Source organism: Zeugodacus cucurbitae, chromosome 3 (genome assembly GCF_028554725.1).
Source record: "Zeugodacus cucurbitae isolate PBARC_wt_2022May chromosome 3, idZeuCucr1.2, whole genome shotgun sequence".
NCBI classification, from domain to species: domain Eukaryota; kingdom Metazoa; phylum Arthropoda; class Insecta; order Diptera; family Tephritidae; genus Zeugodacus; species Zeugodacus cucurbitae.
In genome coordinates, this window is record NC_071668.1 from 13,846,208 (window position 1) to 13,867,092 (window position 20,885).

At 30.7% G+C, this 20,885-nt stretch overlaps 1 protein-coding gene across 3 annotated transcripts in view; it reads right to left on the reverse strand.

Moving 5' to 3' along the window:
- Positions 1-20,885, reverse strand: part of LOC105216606 (uncharacterized) — a 148,975-nt gene that overhangs the window by 572 nt on the left and 127,518 nt on the right. The window contains exons 7-8 of one of the 3 annotated variants that reach the window (XR_008470187.1): positions 9,369-9,793; positions 8,396-9,303 (exon numbers count right to left, since the gene is read on the reverse strand). Coding sequence is in view for 1 of the 3 variants with exons in the window: in XM_054226288.1 (XP_054082263.1) it covers positions 9,447-9,793 (347 nt within the window). In the remaining 2 variants the exon portion in view is untranslated. Of the gene's footprint in view, positions 1-6,084; positions 9,794-20,885 lie in introns of those variants that run through there. The other 2 variants (XR_008470186.1, XM_054226288.1) reach the window with 2 other exon arrangements.

A 20,885-nucleotide genomic window follows, 5' to 3' on the forward strand; every position in this document is an offset into this window, starting at 1 on the left:
AAAATTAAAAAAATAAATAAATAAATAACTAAATAAATATATGTTATAAAATTAAAAAAAAAAACATATATAAAAAAATATTTATAAATAATTAGAGGGATTAAAAAGTGATAATATTAAAAAAAAATATTATTATAAAAAAATTAAAAATAAACAAAAATAAAATTAATATAATTTAAAAAATTAAGAAAAATTAAAAAAAACGTTAAAATAAAAAAAATTAAAAATAATCAAAAATAAAATTAATATAATTTAAAAAATTAAGAAAAATTAAAAAAAAACGCTAAAATAAAAAAAATTAGAAATAATCAAAAATAAAATTAAGAAAATTTTAAAAAATTAAAAAAACATTAAAATAAAAAAAATTAAAAAAAAATTAAAAATAATCAAAAATAAAATTAAGATAATTTAAAAAATTAAGAAAAATTAAAAAAACGTTAAAATAAAAAAAATTAAAAATAATCAACAATAAAATTAAGATAATTTAAAAAAATAAAAAAACGCTAAAATAAAAAAAATTAAAAATAATCAAAAATAAAATTAAGATAATTTAAAAAATTAAGAAAAATTAAAAAAACGTTAAAATAAAAAAAAATTAAAAATAAAATTAAGATAATTAAAAAAATTAAGAAAAATTAAAATAACGTTAAAATAAAAAAAAATAAAAATAATCAAAAATTAACATTAAGATAATTTAAAAAATTAAGAAAAATTAAATAAACGCTAAAATAAAAAAAAATTAAAAATAATCAAAAATAAAATTAAGATATTTTTAAAAAATTAAAAAAAACGTTAAAATAAAAAAAAAATTAAAATAAAATTAAGATAATTAAAAAAATTAAGAAAAATTAAAATAACGTTAAAATAAAAAAAAATAAAAATAATCAAAAATTAACATTAAGATAATTTAAAAAATTAAGAAAAATTAACAAAAGGTTAAATAAAAAAAAAAAATAAAAATAATCAAATATAAAATAAAGATAATTTAAAAAATTAAGAAAAATTAAAAAAACGTTAAAATAAAAAAAATTAAAAATAATCAAAAATAAAATTAAGATAATTTAAAAAATTAAGATAATTAAAAAAATTAAGAAAAATTAAAATAACGTTAAAATAAAAAAAAATTAAAAATAATCAAAAATTAACATTAAGATAATTTAAAAAATTAAAAAAACGTTAAAATAAAAAAAAAATTAAAAATAAATTAAAAATAAAATTAATATAATTAAGAAAAATTAAAAAAAAGTTAAAATAAAAAAAAAATAAAAATAATCAAATATAAAATAAAGATAATTTAAAAAATTAAGAAAAATTAAAAAGAAAACGTTAAAATAAAAAAAATTGGAAAATAATCAAAAATAAAATTAAGATAATTTAAAAAATTAAGATAATTAAAAAAATTAAGAAAAATTAAAATAACGTTAAAATAAAAAAAAATTAAAAATAATCAAAAATTAACATTAAGATAATTTAAAAAATTAAAAAAACGTTAAAATAAAAAAAAATTAAAAATAAATTAAAAATAATCAAAAATAAAATTAAGATAATTAAGAAAAATTAAAAAAAAGTTAAAATAAAAAAAATAAAAATAATCAAATATAAAATAAAGATAATTTAAAAAATTAAGAAAAATTAAAAAAAACGTTAAAATAAAAAATAAATAAAACAATTAAAGAGATTAAGAAAAATACAAAAAATATAATTGTTAAGAAAAGAGTTTTCATATGTGAAATAATTATTAACAAGTGTTGCCAGATGCATTTTTTAGTTGTACATAAAATGTAAAATATAATTAATTTCGTATTTAATAACATACAATTCAGATTTTTTTTCCAGATAGAAAGACAAAACCTGTTGTTTTGATCAGACTTTCTTTGAGTTCTCTCTCGTTCGATTTGCAGGGAGGAAATTCATTCAAATTAAAGAAATAGTTTACGACATATACATACATAAGTGGAAGAAACCAAGTTCACAGTGAAATTTCTCGAATTCATTCAAATTTTACCTTATGTTGGCGTCCTCACCGCCAACTTCTACGATTTTCAAATTATCGTTTAGACATTTAATGCACGTTTATAAATTGAGGTTATGTTCGAACAATTTAAAGGCGACCAGTGTGGTTATTTCTGGTTTTATTTCTATCATGCAATATTTCAACGAACGGACAAAGGCAGATAATAGGAAAATAATTTAAAATAAAAACGGCTTGTCATTTCGATCGTTTTGATATCAATATTTTTTAACTTAATTATTTAAAGGTGTCACAAACAACCGTTAGGTGACCGAAACCAAAAAAAAAAATACATGAAGGTTAAAATTGAGTTTAAAAAATTAACTTTTTGATGTAAATTGGCTACAATTTTCAGCAGAAGGTTGAGGCTTTTTCGACATATTATATAATGAATATAAAAACCAAAAAATACCGTTAACACTTAACCGTTAAATGCATTACAAAAGAAGCGTAATTTTTCAATTAATTTCGTTAGCTGTTTTTGAGCAAAATAAAAAAAAAATACCAAAAAAAATAAATAAAAAAATAATAACAACAACAACAAAATTCGCGTTGGAGGCCAAAGTTGCATGCGAAAACTGGATCAACATGCTGATAACGGAAATTAATTTGCTATTTAGCAAAAACACACACAACTATGGGTAGAAGGTGCTGCCAAAGTGAAAAAAAACACACACACGTACATATATATACATATAAATATGTTTGTATTGTAATGGAGCGCGCGCATTTATCCACAAACATACTTGTATATTTTGATACAAATTTTATTTATTTTTTTAATTTGTGGTAACTTTAGTTATATAAATGTGTATGTGTGTTCACCGCTGCTTATCTTCTTGCACTAGTGTGCGTATGCTCTTTCTCTATCAGTATGTATATGTGTGTGTGTGTATTTGTGTGCATTGTTGATGATCTCGCCCTGCATTTGACCGCAAACGCACATTCCAATTACTTGCAATTTTGCATTTAATTCGTTCAAGTGCATAATGTACCGTTATAGCGCATTATATGCACGCACGCTAACTCGTTTTAACTCTTTAGCATTCATTGAATTACACACATTCACGTTCACACTCGATGATTGCATTAATTGCTGCAATTTCTTACACATGCAGTAGAGAGAGAGAGAGTGAACAATTTGATGTTTCTTTGTATTTTAATTTATTTCCCTTTATTCGATTTTATTTTATTTCTCACTTTTTGTTATACTATGTATTTTTTAATTGCATTTATTTTAATGAATTTATTCTACTTTTATTTCGTTTGGATTACATGCACTCGTTTGGTTTCAATTCATTTCTTTTTTTTTATTTTTTGTTTTTTATTTTTTATTTTTTGCTTTGCTTTGCACGCAATGTCAGTGGCCAATGTTGCATATGTTGATGCTGTCGCCTTTTTTCGCTTTGCGCCGGCTTAAGCGCCTAAAAGTATGCAATTTCACTTATTTTATGTTTGTATATACAGAGTTCATTTCTTTTAAATATTATTATTACATATTTTTGCATTTTATAAGCACATCATATTTAACCTATCAACTGATACACTATGTACACATATAGTTAGTACATATGTATGTAGGTAATTTACTTTATTACATACTATGTATTCATGCTTATAGACTATGCTATGCAGTTTCTTGTATCAAGCATATAGTTGGTTTGCCTATCATTACTTATATAAATATTTGTTTTCTTTGTTGTTATGCAGGTTTTTTCTATTTAAAATTAAATTCTTTTACTCGTCAGCTTGGCAGCGAGTTTTTTTTTTTTAATTTTACTAGTTTATTTTTTGCTTGTTTTCGTGTTTATTTAAGTTATTTTAATATATAAATTCTATATTTTAACTATGTGGCATTTCTTATGATTTTATTGAAACGCTTATTTAGCGCTACTTTACTCTATTGTTGTTTGTTTTTTTTGTAATGTAGTAGCCAAACAACATACAAAGAAAAATGATATAATGATAAGATTAAAAAAATAAGTAAATAACTCAAAAAAATAAAAAAATTTAAAACTAATAAAAAAAAAATATAGAAAAAATAAAAAATAATAATAATTTATTTTATAATTAAAAAAAGTTTACTAAATTAAAAAATATATAAAAATAAAAAAAAATGAAAAAATATTGAAATAAAATAGTTAATAATTTATTTAAAATATATAAGAAAAATTTAAAGAAAATGTTAAATTAATAAATTTATTTATTTTTAATTAAAGAGCTAAGAAAATTTAAAGATATTATAGAAATAAATGAAACTAATAATTTATAAATTAATAAAAAAATATTTATTTTTTGAATATAAAAATTCAAAAGCTAACAGAATAAAAAATTATAATAATATAAAAAAAAAATAAATATTAAAAAAAAAATTCAGAAAACTTTAAAACACTGTAAAATTAATAAAAAAAAAACATGTTAATAATATTATAAAAGTAAACCAAAAATTGGAGAAAAAATAATAATTAATAAACTAAAAAAATATATATTATAAAATTAAAAAAATATTTTTAAATAATTAGAGAGATTAAAAATTATTACATTTAAAAAAATGTTATAATAAAAAAATTAATAATAGTTAAAATTAATGAAAATTAAAACAAACTCTAAAATAAATTAAAAAAATTAGAGAGATTAAGAAAAATAAAAAATATAAAAGTTAAGAAAAGAGTTAGAGAACTTATAAATAAATAAAAAATAAATACAAAGTTAAATAAAAATTATTATTGAAATATAAAAAAAAATTTATAAAATTTAAAACAAAAAGATTTAAAAATATTTGTTTATTAATTTTTTAGTCTTTTAAATTTGTCGTAATATTTTACAAAATTTTAAAATTATAATAAAAATAAAAAAAATAAATATTTTATAACAATTAAAACATTAAAATTTAATAATATTTTTTTCTTAATATTTTATATTTTATAAAATATAGTAAATAATTTAAAAAATAAAAATTTGAGAAATAATAAAATAAAAATAAAAAATAAAGGGCAAAGAAAAAAATAATAATAATTTATAAATTAAAAAAATATATAAAAAAATAAAAGGCTAAGAGAATAAACATATGAAAAAAAAAATAAAAACAAAATAATAATTAATTTAAAAGATATAAGAAAAATCAAAAGAAAAGAAGAAAAATTAACAAAAAATTAAAGAGCTCAGAAAAATTAAAAGAAATTATAGAAGTAAAAATAGTTATAGAAAAAAAAATATAATTAATAAGAAAAATATATTTTTTGAATATAAAAAAATTAAAAGCTAAGAGAGAATAAAATATAAAAAATATAATAAAAAATAAATAAATATGAAAAAAATGAATATAAAAATAACTTTAAAATTAATAAAAAAACATGTTGAAAAAATTATAAAAGTAAAAAAAAAAATTTTCAAAAAAAATATATACAATTTATAAACTAAAGAAATACATTTTATAAAACTAAAAATATATATATAAAAAATAAAAAGCTAAGAGAGACTAAAAAGTGATAATATTTAAAAAATATAATAAAAAAATAATAAATAATTAAAAAATAAGATAATTTAAAAAAATTTAGACAAATTTAAAAAGGGCTAAAATTAATAAAAAAAAAATAAAAAAATTACAAAAATTAAAGAAATCAAAAAAATTTTAGAAAAAATAAAAAAAATAAATTAACGATTTATAAATTTAAAAAATTATAAAAGTTAAACAAAATAATTAATAAAAATAAAAATAAAAAATAGAATTATTATATAAAATTTAAAATATTAGTTTTAAAATTATTATTTTATTAATCTTAGTTTTTTAAATTTGTGTTAATATTTTATACAATTTAAAAACTATAATAGAAATAAAAAAATTAAATATTTTATAACAATAAAAACCTTAAAATTTAAAAATATTTTTTTTTTTTAATATTTTAAATTTTATAAAATATTTGAAAATATTTTTCGTATTAATATTTTATAAAATTTAAAAATTAAAAAAAAAAAATGAATAATCAATTAAAAATTTTGATAAAAATTATAAGAGTTTCTTAGCTACACAAAATATATCAAATTTTTTATACACGCTAATACCTATATATGTATATTTAACATTTTTATTTCGAATGCTCATTCTTAATTTATAGTGGTTGTTGTAGCCCATATTTTGATTTCATTATATACAATTTCTTTGTTTTTTTTATTTAATTTTTATAAATTTATATCTATATACTAATAGTTATCTGTACGTGCTATTGCACTTGGAAAAAAATTTATAAAAGCAAAAACAAATAAAAAACAAGGAATAAAAATATAAAATTACATAAAAAGCTTCTAAAACAAATTTGATTCGAAAACAATTCGAAACTATTTTTATGAAAATTCTAACATTGTTAATCTCGAGGATGTTGACGGGTTAACGCATTTAAGTCGAAAATGTACGACGGTGAGAGTGTCTTAAGAGAAAGTTCCTCAATGGATTAAAAAACTTAAAGGGCCTTGGATCGAGCCGCATTGTGTTTCTTAGAGGTATCAAGCATTAACTGTTTGAACAGAATGACGGGTATATGACCAGCAGATTTGGCGGTTATATTTTTGAAACTAAAAGAGAATTTCTATGAAGTTTGAATATTTTTGATAATGTTGCCACCTGTCTGGAAAAGTATAATTTCCCTATATATGTATATAAGTATCATGTTTAAAAACGCTTATTATGCCAGAAATTGTCTTGACCAGAGTTGCCACCTTAATGTGAAATTAAAATTAACAAACAAAATATCGACTTTAAAAGTAAAAAAAGTTGTATAAGAATGATTGGCAGAGGAAAAAGTCAGACACATTTGACCTGGAGAATCGGTTCGAGGTGTGGTTTGGAAAGAATGAATAGATATAATGTTATACAAAAGGCTTTTTGATAAAATATATCGAACTAAATGAAGTCTACTCTGAGTAAAAAAAAAAATATTTCACCCAAAAAATATATTCCATTAAAGAAATCACTGAAAAAAATGGCTACCTTTTATGGCCAGCCGAAAAATTGCGATGTCACGTGCACTTATTGCTGCTGCTGCTTCTGCTGATTGCTCGCTTGTCTTTTGTCCCTTTGATTACATTCCAATTGTGTCTCCGCTTGCTTTTATTTCCGCTTGTTAGCCATTGATTACATATTTACCGGTTGGCTACCTTATTCAGCGGCAGCTAAAAGCAGCGCATACCACTCGAGCATTTATCAATCAAATTTGTGCTTATTGTGATTGACTACATACATACATACATACATAGACATTATTGATGGTCATATTTCTAAAATATGTAAATATGCTAAGTCCGACCCACGCTAGATTCGCTCAGTGTGGCTCGTATTGTCTTTCGACATTATTATATGAATTGTTAGTACATTTTGTATTGCATTGTATACATTTTTACAGTGACGGAGGAAAATGATCAAATTTATAATTAAAGTCAGATTGAAGGGCAAAAACGGTTTGAAAATAGTGTTAGAATTTGTGGAGGATTTGTAACAAAATATTTCCCGTATTGTTTGTCGAGATATATTTCATATTGTCTGAATTTCGGATAGGTGTAAAATTTCTCATTGTTACTATTTAGATAGGTGGCAACTCTATTAAAATATTTTTATGTACATCAAAGACTTCTTAAATATCTGTCATTTGTTACAACATTGTAAAATTTAAATTATTTCGTAAAATTGATTTAATCCACATTTTCAAATAGGTGGCAACAATTTCACAAAAATATTTTTTTAAAGTCTTTGAGGCTTTTTAGCTTAATTTGTATTGCTAATATTTAATTTACTTCCACAAATGACAATGAAAATTTTCAAAAATGTAACAGGTGGCAACCTTTTTTTAGAATAATTTTTCAATTATTTACTTTCTTTGTGGTTTGATAGACATGCTGTCCAATTTTTTAACGTGATAATTTTTTTGTACTAAAATTAAAAACAGGTGGCAACTCTCTGACTCAGTACTCACTAATTATTTAAGTATTATACCGAAAATTGTATCGCCTCGAAAAAGGAATTACGCATTGACCAAATATAAGCCTATTCTAGGTGGATATTCTATGGACTCTACCTGCACACTAACTGGCAACACTGTACTCCCCATCAAGTAGCATATTACATACATATATTGAAAACGTCATACTTTTCTTTGATTTCGTCGTTCTTCGCTCGCTTCATTGGCCTTTTAGCAAAATGAAATGCAAATATTTAAGCGGTTTGCACCCCTCCACGATATATGTACGTCACGCCTACCCCCCGCCGCGCCATCTCTTTTATATTTATTTGCTATATTTGATCCTATTTATTTTGCTGTTTCCGCTTTGTTTCTTTGTTTTTTTTCGGTATTTAGATTTACTTATGCATTGTCACCGCACACCCCAAACACTTACCTCATCACGGAGGGGACGGGCAGGGCAATCAGCATACAGAGTAACCACTGTCCAAAGGAGACTGGAACAGCAATCAAGGTTTCTACGGCGCTTCTAACAGGTGTGTATGTTTGTTTGGACGCTTCTGGGTAGGTGTATAGCTAGCCTCCAGTCATCTTCAATGATATTTTCCCAAACGTCAGCTTGTTTAGGCGTCTCTACTGCGTGCCAAGACGGTTGGGTTTACCGTTGAAATGCGTCAGCAAGCGGCAACAATGCCATTGAGAGATAATGCAAGTAGTGTCTCTGCCACTGACTGAGAAGGAGCTGCTGCTGCTGCTGCTGTGGCAGAGAGTCCACTATATCGCTGGCATTAGCGTTAAGCTATTGGACCGACCGTTGGATGGCCGATGACTCAGCGGAGACAAGTTGGAGCAGGAGGACGTAAGAAGTTGTCCAAGCCCAAGCAGCTGATGAGTCTGCAAACGGCAATACAGCAATCTAGCGGCGTCTCTTGCCTGCTGTGGCACGTTGCTGCTGCTGCTGCTGGCTGCTTTTGATGAGCTTGTTGCCAGCTGCCACCGACAAGCGCATATTAACCGTAAGCATCAAGGGGACCTCCGGCCACCTGACAGTCGCAATAATATTATTATTATTTTTGTTGTTGTAGTGCTTGTTGCGAACACTGGACTGACAGTGACGCCAGCAGCTATGCCAAACAACAACAGCAACAGCAATGGCCTTCAACAGCGATGAGGAGACGTAAGAAACTGCGTGTATGCGTTGTTGTTGTTGTATGTATGTGTGTGTGTGAGTATCCTCTTTTGTGTGTGTGTGCGCGTATCAAAAGTCCAATACAATTTCAGTTTCAGCTGAGTGTGCCATTAGAATAATGCAATAAGAGACGTAAACGCAAAAGCAAACAAAAGCTGGAAAAAACAAAAACAAATATAACAACAACTATCACAAAAGAGAGCACTGCTTAAGACATTACGAAGGATACGCCAACGGATGTGCGGAATGTTTGTTGTTGGCATTGTTGTGAATGCTGCCACTGCTGCTATCACAATTGTTATAGCTGTAGTTGTTGTTGTTGTTGTTGCTGCTGTTTTAGCAATGTCCAATTCACTTGCTGCGCTTCCTGTAACATGAACTCTTGTTGTTGTTGCTGTTGCTGCTGTGACGGACATACTCCGCATAAGTAGGTTAACAGGAGTGTTGTTGTTGCTGCTACTATTATTGCCATTGTTGCTTTTGTTGCGCGCATTATTATATTCGCCCTTGTCATTAATGTTTCTATTATTGTTGTTGTTGTTGTTGTTATTGCTGCTAGCAATAGCAGCATAGCCCATCTTGTTGTTGTTGTTCTCATGCGCATCGAACTGGCGCTGCTTTTTTGCATGGCCGCTGGATTTTCATCTGTAATTGAAAAGCGAAAAAAGAGAATTCAAGTAAGTAAATAAATAAATAAAATAAATACAATCATATAAATGTCTGTATGTATGTATGTATGTATATAAGCTATTTAGTATATATGTATATATTGTATATAAGTATATAATAATAGTAGATAATGAAATGAATAGTCAGCAGGCGAATAAATTACATAATAGAATGTAAATGTTGTGCGGCAAAATGGTTACGCAGACCGGCGGACGGACGAACGCACGGACAAACAGTCTGAAGAGGATAAAGAGGCTGCCACAAATAAGCAAACAATTTAAAAAATTGAAGAGCGCTCTTGTTGCGCTGCAAGTGAGGAGTGTACAAAGACAGCTGGTTGTTCAGCAATTGTGAACTTGAAGCTTTCTAAATCTTCGGGAAGAGTGGGCGTTACGTAAGGTCACAATCAACTAAAAACAACAAGTTATAGAAGATTTTGAGCTGAGTTTGAAGCCATATCTAATCGCGTTGAACAATTAGTTTCATTCATCTGGTCTCTACAACTGTCTGGTACTGTCTTTAATCGTTTTTTTTTTTATTATATGGTGGATCTTTTTTTAAATAAAAATCATGCAATTCTATATTCGCAATTCTTTCCGAAATTATCGCAATGTCACGTCGCCTTAATAGTAAGGGTCGCATACAACAGAGTACATCTTCTATTTGCAGAGGGTAAAATACTTTAGAAATATATTTCTACCAGTTCACTAGCTCCCTATAGCGTGTTGGTATTTTATGTGTTTCCAGCTTAGTACTTCTGTTACTCCTTTCACATTAGGATACTATCTTAACAAGCTTAGCCAGAAACCATCATGATCCCGAAAGAGTTATTTGACCAATTAAAGAAAGGACGCCTGAACTACTTGGAAAGTACCGCCTCTATTGCTATATTAGAGATATCTACTACATAGTCAGTGTTCTATATGGCTATGAGTGTCTAGAAAACTCTTCATCCTCAGTAAAGCATCTTGGGCCATTGTCTCATTGAGATGCATGCAGGCAAACAAAAAATTTTATCAGATACTAGTTGCAGAAACTGCTTGAAGGAAAACGAGTTATATAGAAATAAACAAGTAAGGAAGGGCTAAGTTCGGGTGTAACCGAACATTTTATACTCTCGCAATTTATTTATTTAACTTTATTTATATTATATAATACACACTATGACCCACATATTCGTCATATATATTGTATAAAGTCCATTGAAAGGTGGAAACCATAATATTAGGTTAGAAGCACCGAGGTGTTCGATATATGTGTTCGATGTTCGATATATGGGGCGTTAAAAACCTATGGTCCGATTTCGGCGTTTTTTAGAATGGGGCTGACACACTATAAACATAGTATTTGTGCAAAGTTCTGCACCGATATCTTCACTAGTGCTTTCTTTATATATTGTAAAGTAAACGATTCAGATTGTCTTCAAAGTTCTGGTATATAGGAAGTAGGCGTGGTTGTGAAGCGATTTGGCCTATTTTCACAATATATCATTGGGATGTAAGGAAACTATTACAAACCAAGTTTCATTGAAATCGGTCGAGTAGTTCCTGAGATATGGTTTTTGACCCATATGTGGGCGACGCCACGCCCATTTTCCATTTGGTAAAAAAATCTGAGTGCAGCTTTCATCTGCCTTTTCTTATGTGAAATTTAGTGTTTCTGACGTTTTTCGTTAGTGAGTTAACCCACTTTTAGTAATTTTCAACCTAACTTTTGTATGGGAGGTGGGCGTGGTTATTATCTGATTACTGTCATTTTTGGACTGTATTAGGAAGTGGCTAAAAAAACGACTGCAGAAAGTTTGGTTTATATAGCTCTATTGGTCTGCGAGATATGTACAAAAAACTTAGTAGGGGGCGGGGCCATATGGTATATATAAGCCTATATTTAACTCGTTTAGTTTTGGGTGTTACAAACAACCGTTATGTGAACAAAACTATAATACTCTCTTTAGCAACATTTGTTGCGAGAGTATAAAAATTGAAGAGCGCTCTTATCTAGCGCTGTAAGTGAGGAGCATGTAAAGACAGCTGGTTGTTCAGCAAGTGTGAGTTTGAAACTTGCTAAATGGCGACAAGGTTTAATGTTCAGACGGCAATGAGGTGTTAGTGTGCGAGGCAATTCTAATGTTTTTCAATATATGAGGGCGTGTTTTGTAGATTAAAGCTAAGCTCGAAAACTTGAACCGAACGTTTGCTGACTCGCCCATTATTAGAACTTGAAAACATAATATTAATAGGATTTTTTTCAAAATATCAGTTGTGTGTATTCGTTATTAGGGGAAGTATGCGTCGAATCGACTAAATTTTTAGTAACAATTTATCTTATTAAAATACATTTAAAAGGTATAGAAGAACTGAGTAGTTTGCAATATTACATACATATAGATCAGATATAGAGTGCCGACATCTAAGAACCCATAAGACAAACTAGAATAGCTAAAAAATATCCAAAAATATTTTGAAAGGTCGTAAAATGAAATTGGCAAAGAAAGCTTAATACTTTGGGGGGATGGGGTAATATGAAAAAGTTCATAAGGAAAGTTTATGACTGTCATTCAATTGGGAGTGGCCAGGAACGATTCTTTTGCATATGGCTCAAACAACTCACCAAAATTTAGACCAAATATCCTCGGGGTAACCAACGGACATCCGTCTGGAGGCGAGCTAAAGTGAGAAGGCGAAGCGGTTGTGCGTAGAATTTAGGACCCACCACATAAAAAAAAACTCTCCAAGGAAAGATCAAACTTTGGATATTCTTAGTCTATTAAAAGCAACAACATCTAAGTAGTTTTTAGAGTTCTTCAATTGTTATAAAAATTGTTGTAATAAAAATATTGGCGATATGTGACACTAGATGAAGTACGGTTCCATAATTCCACTCTAAAGGTCAAAAGACAGTCATCCGATTTGAGCACACTCCAAGAACCGAATGAAAAGCGTGTTAGTACGCAACGTTCAGTTGGATAAGTAATGATGGTTTATTTCGGAAGGTACAAAATTATTCTGATCAACAATCCCGAAAAAGACATTATTTGTAGGACGAAATAGCAAAAATACGGCTGCTTTTGAAGAAGAGGAAAGTGAGTTCGAGCTAATGTTATGTGTCCATACTTGAAGTGATTGGTCTATTGAATCTCCACAATTATCTTGAACAGACTTCTAACGTTCAACGATAACTGTCGGAGTTTTGAAATTTCATAGGAAGCTTAATCGATGGATTAAAATACTCCGTCCTTGTTTTAACAATACCAAGAACGATCATGAAGAGTATACTATGAAAAGTTATTTGATCCATTAGAGATGAAACGTCCGAGCTAATCGAAAAGTAATCGGAAATATGACGAACTGACAGATGAGTTTATGACTAATTCTCGTTCATCCGGCTGAGTGATACTAATTTTTTGCGGAACCTTGACAATTCGGTACATTTTTATAAGATTTTTTTCTCTTTTTTACAAAATTTTTCAGGACTTGAAAACAAAAAAATTAGATTATATGCTACAAAGTCCGTACTCTATAATGTATGAACCCTGAATGTATGCTATAAAAATAGAAATACTGGATATAAGCATATATGTATGTATGTATGTGGGCTTAGATATCGGTAATTTCATCGCTATTTAAAATAGTTATTTTTGGAGAAAAATTGGCACAATGTTTTTACGGCGCACTAAACTATCACTCAATGAAATGAAATGATTTCCTGCCAAGGTCTTCCGAGCTATTAAATTGAAGACTTTCTCCCTCTCTTATTGGTGTTATTATTGACAACTTGAAAGTAATATTAACCATATATTATGCATTTTGTTGTTTGTAATAAATCTCAAAGCAACTTTTGTTTTAGCTCACTATCATTTCACGACTGTCCCCTTACCACCGCCAGTTTGTGCCTTGAATTTATGCTAATTTTACGCTGATCTTCAACATTAATTCGCAACATTCGCTTTAATAATTGACATGTCGAGGACATTTGGCGCGCGTAAAACAAGTAAATAACAAATTCAATGCTGATTTATATGCGCACATATTCAATTATTATTACTTAGATGGAATCTATGCTTGAGAGAGGCATAGAACTACTTGTGGGTAGGGTCACTAATACATACATACATACGGATATAGATAGAGAGATATAGATATACATAGATATATATATATATAGAAGCCAAGCTAAGTTAATAATAATGAAGATGTATACATGTAAGTGTGATAAGACTCTGTATATTTGTATATACACATATGTATATGTATGTATGTATGCCTCCGCACTTAGTCATGATCACATTGTTTCTTACGAGTATTCTATGACACAGTGGCTTTATGGGGTGATAAAAAACGCAGACAAAGCATGAAATTGGAACAATAAAGCCAACAATCGCACTAATATATTTATATATGTATGTATATATGATTATATATGTATGTATGTATGCCTATAATTTCATATAAATATGTATATGTATGTGCCTGCCTTTGTTCATCAAAACGAAGCGTGATTTATGCATAGTCATTTGTAGTATCCAATAAAATAGGCGACGTCCAAGGAGTCACCCAACACCAATATAAACACACACAGAATCAGTATCACTCAAACAAGCAAAGCTACTCAGCCAGTCTGTCAGTCAGTCACACGGTTGGTGTGCCAAATGAAAGTGGTGAAGATAAAGTGAAGACAAAGCATTAAAAGAATTTGTTGCTAAGACAGGACATTACAGGCTACTACTATAAAGGCGCCTACAATAGCACATGCAAGCAAACACAAACACACACATGTACATATATACATATATGCATGCATGCGGTAGATAAATTGAGTATTGAGTATTTTATTATATCTACTCACTTTGGTGTTTTTAAAAAGGCACTGCAGGCTTGCTCATATATGCGCCTAAGACAAATGATAGAATAGCATGCTTGCCTAACAACAACTAACATACATACATATGTAAATACAAAAGCAAAAAATAAAATATATGTGTTAGTGTGCGTGTGCACGCGTGTGTGACCTCCGTTTTGTAGGCCCACAATGGAAATGACAAATTAATTTAATTTGCTACACTACAAAGTGGCAAAAAGAGCAATGAATAAGCATATGTGTGGCGGAAGGAATGTGCGAGAGTGTGTATGTGTGTATTCTTTGTGTGTATTTGTTTATTGTAAAACAAAGAAGTAGTAATATGATATTGTGCTTTGTAGACCACAGCGCGATAGGATTGCAGGGCAAAAAGTTAGGTGGCAATGAGTATGCATACATATACATACATCTATATACATATATACATATATTTGTATTTATATTTATATCAATGTATATGTGTATTGCCATCGAAGAGTGCGTAAATGAATGAGTGTGGCCATTTATTTCATTCATCAGTGACTTTAACTAGATATGCCTACGTATATACATGTGTACTTTATAAATGAATTTGGGTTGGTTCAACATGTGTGAGCGGAGGCTTAGGTTGTTGCAGAGCTGACATCACTCTGGTGCTTTAAATGTAGCATTTCGTTTGTATTCAATAAAATATGCTAACTTAGATACAGAAAAGTTAGTTGAAAGCACTAAAAGTACTTTAGTTAACGAAAGAAGTGTAGGCGAGGTGTGGAAGGCAGGTGAAAAAGGTTAAGAAACAATCAAACTGCTTTTATTGTGATTAATAAATATCAAAGGAGACTAATAATTTAGCCCTCCAAGGTGATACATCGCAAGTTAAAGCATAGAAAATATGTAAATGACATTGTAAAATCGGAGTAGGTGAGACCGGAATAATCTTCTTTTTATAGCTATGTATTTATCCCAACAGCGCCATGAATGCTGAAAGATTGTGATCATAAAGTGTAGAATACCAAAAGGTTTCAGTGTTGAGAGCTCGCATACCTAACGCCCGACACTGATCAGAGAAGATGTATAGTGCGAAGATTGAAAGTATATAACTTATTACGAACACAAAGTCTTTTGAAATATATTGAGAAAATACAAGTTAAAGTTACTCGCTCGCGGACTACACTCTCGTTTAACATGCCCTTATAAAGAGAACTCATTAATGAACTTTCGGACACATGTGATTTATATAGTAACCCTATTAATGGAACCTGATATTAAAAACATGGATAATGTTGGAATTCATGCAGTACATGATAAGAAAAAAATAATTTTTGTGTGGCTTTAGACATAGAAAATCAACAACTGACGAGATATTCACTATGGGCCAAACCTTAGAAAAGACCCGTGAAAAGAGGATCGACACACACCATCTCTTTGTTGATTTTAAAGCAGCTTTCGACAGCACGAAAAGGAGTTGCCTCTATGCCGCGATGTCTGAATTTGGTATCCCTGCACAACTAATACGGCTATGTAAACTGACGTTGAGCAACACCAAAAGCTCTGTCAGGATTAGGAAGGACCTCTCCGAGCCGTTTGATACCAAAGGAGGTTTCAGACAGGGTGACTCACTATCGTGAGACTTTTTTAACCTGATGCTGGAAAAAAAAATCGAGCTGCAGAGCTAAACAGAGAAGGTACAATCTTCTATAAGAGTGTACAGCTACTGGCGTACGCCGATGATATCGATATCATTGGAAACAACACCCGCGCCGTTAGTTCTGCTTTCTCCAGACTGGATAAGGAGGCGAAGCGAATGGGTCTGGAGGTGAATGAGGACAAGACGCGCATTCGCGTCTTGGCTCCCACGTCACTGTTGACAGTCATAACTTTGAAGTTGTAGATAATTTCGTCTACCTAGGAACCAGCATTAACAGCAATAACAATGTCAGCCTGGAAATCCAACGCAGAATCACTCTTGCCAACAGGTGCTACTATGGACTAAGTAGGTAATTGAAAAGTAGTAGTAGTAGTAAGTAGGTAAAAAAAGTCCTCTCTCGACGAACAAAAACCAAACTCTACAAGTCTCTCATCATTCCCGTCCTACTTTACGGTGCAGAAGCGTGGACGATGTCAACATCCGATGAGACGGCACTAGGAGTTTTCGAGAGAAAGGTTTTGCGGAAGATTTATGGTCCCTTAAGAATTGGCAACGGCGAATACCGCAGACGATGGAACGATGAGCTGTATGTGTTATTCGACGACATAGACATAGTCCAGCGAATAAAAAAACAGCGGCTACGCTGGCTAGGACATGTTGTTCGAATGGATGAAGGTGCTCCAGCTCTGAAAGTATTGGATGCAGTACCCGCTGGTGGAAGCAGAGGAAGAGGGAGACCTCCACTCCGATGGAAGGACCAGGTGGAGAGGGACCTGGCTTCGCTTGGAATAACCAATTGGCGCCAAACTGCCAGAAGGAGAGATGCGTGGGGCGCTGTTTTGGACTCGGCTATAACCGCGTAAGCGGTGTCTACGCCAGTCAAGAAGAAGAAGTACGATTTATACGACGACATTGACATAGTTCAGCGAATAAAAAGACAGCGGCTACACTGGCTAGGTCATGTTGTTCGCATGGACGAAAATGCTCCAGCTCTGAAAGTGTTCGATGCAGTACCCGCTGTTGGAAGCCGGGGAAGAGCAAGCCCTCCACTCCGTTTGAAGGACCAGGTGGAGAAGGACCTGGCTTCACTTGGCATTACCAGTTGACGCCAAACTGCCAAAAGAGGAAACAAATGGCGCGCTATTGTGGACTCGGCTATAACCGCGTAAGCGGTGTCTACGCTAGTCAAGAAGAAGAGCCACCATCGAAACTCTGAAAAGACCTTAAAGCAATGAAAATGCCTATATACCCTTGTTTTTAGCCTATGAAACCCACCTAAACCCTTAAATATAATTATTGGCCAAAAAAAGACAGAAAATATTCAAATTTGAATATAGAATAATGTTTTCTAAGTTGAGTAAGAGTTATTGAGACTTTTTTGAAATTTTAAAAAGTTCTTGTACCAATAATAAACACCGATAGTCCTCAATTTGTTATTATTACAAAGTGTATATAAAGTTAACTACAACTTGCTTCCACATTCACTTCTAATATATTTTCCGCCATAGACCTTTCCTATTCCAGACCTCAACAGTATGCTCGCAGAAAAGAAATTTACGCCAAATCACTCAGTCTGCAGCGCATTACCTTAGAAAAGGAAAAATTTTATTATGTCGATATCCCAGGCATTTCCCATTATTTAGATTTAGTATTGGTCACGTATTTCCACTGTTACAATTATTCAGACATAATCATGAAATTTATCGATTCAGGCTTCAATTTAATATCAGGTTCTGCTATGATAAAAGGTATTATCTAAGCTCCAAAATATGCTCTTTATTTCAAAGTAACAAGATGATACTTTAAAGTCTTCGAATAAATTTAAAATATGAGTTTATTTAGTAGTGTAAGAAACATATTAAGCCCAAACAAAATTTTCAAACATATTTCAGCTCAATCATTACTCACATAGAACTAAATACTATGATAAATATAATAAAAGGCCTTAATGGATAGTGGATGCATGCATCCTTCAAACTATGCGTTGCTCTTAAGTAGAGTAAAGTAATACTAAATGCTTTTAAATTAGCAAAATTTACAAATTACAAAAGAAAATGAGTTTATAATTTCGAATTTCGCTTGCTCTGGCTCCGAGATACAAACCCACACCTACATAGAAACAAATGTGGTAGTCAAAAAAGGGCATTTCTAATCATTAATTTAACTGACAACTGCCATATGTGAAATGTGCATAGAAATAGATACTCACACACATACATAGCTACGTCTATATATAACCTAATATCTAAATGCATATATGTAAATTCACATGTCTATGCTCACACATACACCACACCACATAGAGAAAGGAAAGCCAGCCAACCATTCAACCAGGAAGTCATTCATAATCGACGAAAAAGCCACACTAAGCTCAAACGAGTAACAAATGGGCAACGGCACCACAGTCATTAGCGAGAACAATGTATTTAACCGAAAAAGCGGCGTGCAGACACAAAAGCCGAATGGTAAATATGTACATATTTATTTTGAAAAGTGGGGATAAACCTGCAGACGAGTGCAATAATTATGGTAAATTGCGGTAAATTCTGTGCGGTGCCTCAGCGAACAGACCGGACTTATTGGAATGTGAGGGAAGAACCGCTCGGAATATAACAAAATGTTGGGGTTTCAGCGATGATCCGAACGGTATACCGGCGAATTTCAGGGATTTAGGGAGAAACTGGAGAACTTGGGACCAGAGAGAAGAACCCGCCGAAATTTTGTGCATCAAATAATTACTGGCCGGAATATTAAGAACGTTCAAAGCCTCAGAAAAATAAATGGCATAAATATGAAAGGAAATTCAGAGTCTCAGCGAAGAACTGGAATTATGGAAGGGGATTTTTTGGTATATTTTTGGACATCTCAGAGAATAACAGAACTAAATAACAAAATATGTATATAATTCGGGGCTTCAGAGAACATATTGCCGGAGTATAAGAAGGGTATAAAGAGCAATGAAGAACAGGCCGAAGCCTTAGAAAAGAACTAGTCGAAATATAAGGAGGAAAGCTGTCCAAATATGACGAAAGGTCGGACCTTAGTGAAAAACTCACGGAAATATGAGACGCATACTCGTACAAGATCTTTTCGGAATATAAGGAGATCCGGTCTTCTAGGACAGCCTGAATATGAATATGGGGCCTAAGAGAAAAAATCGCAATAATATGAGGAAAATGTGAGATCTTAGAGAAAAACTCTCGAAAATTTCATACTTCAGGTTCAGGTTCAGAGCAAAAATCACAATATGAGGAAAATGTAAGACCTTACCTAAAAATCCGCAAAAATTTTATACTTCAGGTTCAGATTCAGAATAACTGATCGGAATCTGCTTTACTTTTCATTGTGCATTTTTCTCAGGCATCTATGAGAACTTTCTTGGACCTGATCGATTGGATGGGGAAGATATAACGAAAAAATATCAATGGATATGTCGAGGCTTTTCATTCTTTTGGAGTGAACTTCTTCGGAAGACGATATTTGTGACAAAAAATGCTACGATTAGTGCTTCTCCTAAATAATATATATTTTAGAGGGATTAAAAAGCAAAAATAAATATCTTATACTGATGATGTGGTTATTGTAGGGACCATTTTTCACCACTGGGATATGAAATACATATACTATATATGGACATATAAACCAATTAGGACATTCGTAATTGAATACAAAGCTAAAAATGTTTAAGCAAAACCTTACACAAATATTAGGGCACTCATTAGAATAATTATTTATGTATGTGTATATGTATATTTATATAAGCTAAACTGGACATATACGAAGATATTTATGTAAATGTAGACATCTTTTGCTATGAACCCTGAGTTTGACACCGGCAAAGGCGCATCAAGAAAACATTAAATTTACTCATTTGTTCATTTGTGTATTTACACATACGAAGCACATAAGCAGTTATCTAAGATGACATATGTACAGTTACATTTTGCCCTAACCCTAAATTAGAATGTAACTAATGACAGTGAAGTGAAGGCGTATGGAATCTAACAAATGCATTGCTGTCATATTAATATAACTGTAACTAACTCGTAACATGTCTACATGTAAACATACACGCATACATGTATGTAGATCTAAGCTCTAGTAGCAGGTTTACTAATGTGACAGGCAAGCAGCGACAAATGATGACAAAATCATTTCATTTGGTGAATTATACGCTACTCGCTGCTCGCTGGTGGCGTAAACTCCTAGAACCGGAAGTCGCTGCAGCACGCCTACAATTACACATCTAGATTGATGTCTGTTTGTATGTCTAAATGCTTGTAACCAGTCAGCGAATGTATGCCTTCGCGCGCTGTTCAAGTACAATTAATAACAATGACAGGGCGTGTCGGCACCTCTCGTGCGAGTGCTGTTGCGTATACTCGATGCGTTGATTGTACTCTGCCGGGGTCTATGCCACTTCGCCGCAGAGCTTCTTCTGCGTGCAATAAATTTGACTAAGTCGTTGACTGACGCTATGAAGCGATGGTACACAGTGGGGAGAACTAGTTATGTGTGATTTGTTATTAATATTATATAATGCGTGTGCTCACACTGATTTTTTTAGAGAACTGAAGTGTTGCC